This window comes from Aptenodytes forsteri, unplaced genomic scaffold (assembly GCF_000699145.1).
Source record: "Aptenodytes forsteri isolate BGI_AS27 unplaced genomic scaffold, ASM69914v1 Scaffold6, whole genome shotgun sequence".
NCBI classification, from domain to species: domain Eukaryota; kingdom Metazoa; phylum Chordata; class Aves; order Sphenisciformes; family Spheniscidae; genus Aptenodytes; species Aptenodytes forsteri.
This window is the reverse complement of record NW_008795709.1, coordinates 1,896,561-1,901,100: the sequence shown is the minus strand read 5'-3', so window position 1 is coordinate 1,901,100 and position 4,540 is coordinate 1,896,561. Positions and strand designations below refer to the sequence as shown.

The window sequence follows — 4,540 nt, the reverse complement described above, 5'->3', positions numbered from 1 at the left end:
TATTGAAGGAAAAACAAGAACTAAACACCATCTTTGATAATGACCTTTTCTGATAGAATCCAGTTTGGAACCAGAAGTTCTACCTTTAGACTTCATTGAATACTCTTGAATTCCCCTTTTTAGCCTTTTTTGTGTGAGCTGTACCACAGGCTTTATGGTGTGCCTGTACAGCTGCCTAATTAGAGTAGCTGAAAGATCAGACCTAGACCTTTTTGATTAAGTCTAGGAGACATTTCGTTTAAACCTCAGCTTGCTAATTTTGTTGCAGTGATTTTGTCCCCATGTACTGAAGAAGGAAAAGAGAATTCACTGCCACAGGAGGCCCAGAGGGGCAGTGAAATACCCATCCATGGAGATATTAACAACTCAGCTGGACTAACCCCTGAGCAACCTGATGTCCTTCACTCTGTTCTGCGCTGGAGGTTGGTCCAGATAACTGCCGAGGTCCCTTTTGGCTGGAGTTATGCTATAACTGTAGGTCACCAGGGTACGCCATCGTCCCTGTTGGTCAGTCACCTCGAGGGAATTCATTAGCTGCTCCCATCGTACATCGCAGCCATTGAAATTGCATGACCGCCATCCTCATTGTAGCTGCAGGTTTCTAAGCAGCTTCCAGGTGAGAGGGGCAGAGGGAACTTGCCAACACGTCCAGCAACTCACAGGACAGAAGGGGTGGTGAGGGTTAAGAGAAGAAAACCCATCTGGCTGTTGTTCACCATGAAGTTATAATACTTGTTTTGAATGTGTTTCAGGAAAATGATTTATTATCAACAGAGGAACAATGGAAGTAAGTTAATTTACATATTGCTCGCAAATGTTTTGTTAAATGAATTGTACATTTATAGCGATACCAGAAACCTTTAACATTTTGTTCACAGAAGAGTAGTTAGTAAAGAATTTTATTTTCTTGAAAAGTTTTACTGGAACTTTTTATTCTGTCAGTTTAATCAGTTCCTCAGCAAAACAAAATAGGGAACAGCTTTACAGCGATCATTACAGAGATTGCTGTTGTAGTACAATGTTCTCCTTTAGGTACAATAAATATAACGCTTCCTGTCCTTGCAAGTCTAATATAAATAAATGGTCCTTTAACCATCATTTTAATGCCTGCTTGGGGGGGGGGAGGAAAAGCTTGTTATCCCTCTCTTGCCGCCTTCCCTTTTCTTAGGATGCACGTTAATTACACTATCTCCAGCTATAGGCTTGCCCCGCCGGCGCGGCTGGCGCCGGTGCGCTGCCCGTAAGGGGGCACCCTTGATTGCGGCCGGAGGGACACCGAGTGCATCGCACCGAGGAGCTGCTTCGAGATACTTAATGCAAGCACGCTGTCAGCAAAGAAGGTGTGGTACGCTGTGGTATGTGCATAAAGCTGGGAAGAAAGACGTTTGACGCTGGTATTGGCACCCACTTCGGTGCTGTGGCATCTAAGCACAGCATCCATCACATAGCCGTTTCTTTTTAGATGGAAAAAAGCATGGCTACTGTTGCACTTTTGCTTCTGAAGAAGGGATGGGAAAGAACCACACGTTTTTAAACCTATATCCAGATTTCTGCAAAGTCAAAAGTTTTAATGGGATTCAAAGTTTGGCTAACATGGGATAGCAAGTAATAGCAGCAAAGAATGGCTTCGGGCTTTTGTGTAGTTCCTTGCTCAAATCTGGATGCCAACTGGTTTAACACTGGCGGTGTCTGAACAGAATAGCTGCTGCCCATCAGCCACCGTGACAAAAAGTCTTGCTGCACAGTGTTTCTCCCCACAGGGACCAGAGCATGGAAGGGGAAGGGAGACGGTGCATGTCTGTCACTTTAGCTTTGTTTCAGGGTGCAGCTGGGGTGCAGTCAGTGCATACACAGATCTAGAAGCCAGGAGGTGCTGTTGAGTCCTGAAATGTAGGCCCAGAAAGCTTCAGGTCAGAGGAAAACTAAAATCCAGGTTAATTTGAGTCAAGCTCAGATGAAGATCAAGATTTTTACTACAGGGGCATGAGGCTCTGATCTAACACAGAAGCTCACTCAGCTTTAGTTATGAAGGAGGCTGATTTATAGCTCCAAGACAATCCACTCCTTTCTTAGGGGCTCAAGGAAACTTTCATTAATTCTAGAAGGAAGATAAATACCAGCTACAATTCTCACTTTATAGGGAAGGAAGCTGAAACAGGGGTTTAAGTCCTCTGCTGAGTTTGCATTTACCTTGGGCTAAAATTCATAGGCACTATGTATTTGTGGCTATATTTATCTTCAAGACTGAGTTACTAAAAAAAAGAAAAGAAAAAAAGACAACTCTCTGCCCATTACTTTACATTTCCTTTTTCAGGGTAATAGTTCCAGTTACAAAGACCAAGTATTCTCATCTAGCTTGTTACCTTGTATCTTCATGCATAACAACACTAACCTCTTTCCTCAAAGTATCTCTCATACACAGACTTACTGTCACCTCTAGGTATAACAAATCAATCTAGACTGTTTTTTGGGTTTTGTTTTTGGTTTTTTTTTTTTTTAAATAGCACACATATTTTCTTTTCAGGTTGCAACATCGGAAGATGCATGTGAAACACCATGGCTGTGAATCAATGCACATGGAGATGGTTCTTGTTCTCATTGCAACCTTGGTTGTTGCCCAGATTATGCTTGTTCAGTGGAAGCAAAGACACTGTTGATCATACAATGTGAATAGCTTGTCAGAAAGACAGCAGTTTTTGAGCTGTAGTGGTTAAGACATCATCTTTCTCAGGTAACAGTTGGGAGCCATGACATACTCTTAAGGGTTTACATCTAGCAAGAAAACTGAGCCTCCGTGGAAAGCAGCAAACCATGGCTTTTGGTCAGGTGGAGAATAGCTTTTATGTAGGAAGAGAAAACAACCTGTATTTTATTTTCTGTTTATGCATACTGATGCTGTGGTCAGTCTTTAGTAGGTTAAAGCTTTTAAGGAAAAGGCTTTGAGTTTTCAAACAACTGTCTAATAATGGACTAGGTAGAAGAACAAAGTCACTACCCTTATCTAGCTGAAGTAATGCTGCAGAGGGTTTACTGACAGAATCCAAGGCCTCTCTTCACTAAGTTACTCATGCACATGCCTAATTAGAGAGAAAGCTTGTCCTGTGGTTAAGGTGCTAAAACTGGGGCTTATGGTGCTTCAGCTCACTTGCTTTCCCCTACCACAGACTTCTCTGCAAACCTGAGAAAACTAGAATGACATGATTTCCACCCCTGACCTCCCTATTCAATAGTTAAAAAAAAGGCATCTCAGAAAGGGCCAATCCTTAAAAAGCAATGTGAGTTTTAAGTAAATGTTAAACAAATAATGGGAATTACACAGATATTTCAGACAGGCAGAATTTTAAGCACACAAGCAGCTTCTTAGCTTTTCCATCTTCATCAGCTGATGAGTGCGCTAAGCCATCTGTAGATTGAAATCCGTTTTTTGGTAACTGAACTTCTTAATAGCAGTGACATCAATAACTGTCATGATCAATACTTTATCTCTTGGCAATTGCTCCTCAGACTCTGAAGCATCATACCCCCTGATTTGACAGGTCTGTTAAACACTAAAGAATGAAACCTTGCTACAATTTACAGAAATTGTTTTAGTACGCGATATAAAACCAGCCTGATCTATGACAGCTTTACTGTTAGTAGAGTTTCACAGTGGCATAAAATTGCAATACAGAGATTGTGAAACAGGCTCTTCAGCTATACAGTGATGAAATGTTCATCATGGCAACATATGAAAAGGCTGAGGTACTTAATGCCTTCTTTGCCTCAGTCTTTAATAGTAAGACCAGTTGTTCTCTGGGTACCCAGCCCCCTGAGATTTTCCCCCCATAATCCAAGGGGAAATCATTAGCAACCTGCTACACCACTTAGACACACACAAGTCTATGGGGCCGGATGGGATCCACCCAAGGGTACCAAGGGAGCTGGCAGAAGTGTTCACCAAGCCACTTTCAATCCTTTATCAGCAGTCCTGGCTAACCAGGGAATTGACTAAACATTAGCAAATGTGACACCCATCTACAAGAAGGGCTGGAAGGAGGATCCAGGGAACTACAGGCCTGTCAGCCTGACCGTGGTGCCAGGGAAGGTTATGGAGCAGATCATCTGGAGTGCCATCACGCAGCACGTACAGGACAACCAGGTGATCAGGCCCAGTCAGCATGGGTTTATGAAAGGCAGGTCCTGTTTGACTAACCTGATCTCCTATGACAAGGTGACCTGCTTAGTGGATGAGGGCAAGGCTGTGGATGTTGTTTACCCCGTATTTTGTAAAGCCGTTGGCACTGTTTCCCACAGCATTCTCCTAGAGAAGCTGGCTGCTCATGGCTTGGACGGGTCCACTCTTTGCCAGGTAAAAAACTGGTTGGCTGGCTGGGCCCAAAGAGTTGTGGTGAAGGGAGTTAAATCCAGTCGGTGACCGGTCACAAGTGGTGTTCCCCGGGGCTCAGTACTCAGACCAGTTCTGTTTAACATCTTTATCAATGATCTGGATGAGGGGATCGAGTGCACCCTCAGTAAGTTTGCAGACGACACCAAGTTGGGC

The 4,540-nt window shown here is 43.3% G+C and overlaps 1 protein-coding gene across 1 annotated transcript in view; it reads left to right on the top strand.

Moving 5' to 3' along the window:
• The first annotated feature begins 755 nt into the window (after positions 1-755).
• RNF175 (ring finger protein 175) overlaps positions 756-4,540 on the top strand; it is a 16,899-nt gene continuing 13,114 nt past the window's right edge. The window contains 2 exon segments of the mRNA XM_019473149.1: positions 756-787; positions 2,525-2,666. Coding sequence (XP_019328694.1) covers positions 2,541-2,666 — 126 coding nt within the window. The 5' untranslated portion in view covers positions 756-787; positions 2,525-2,540.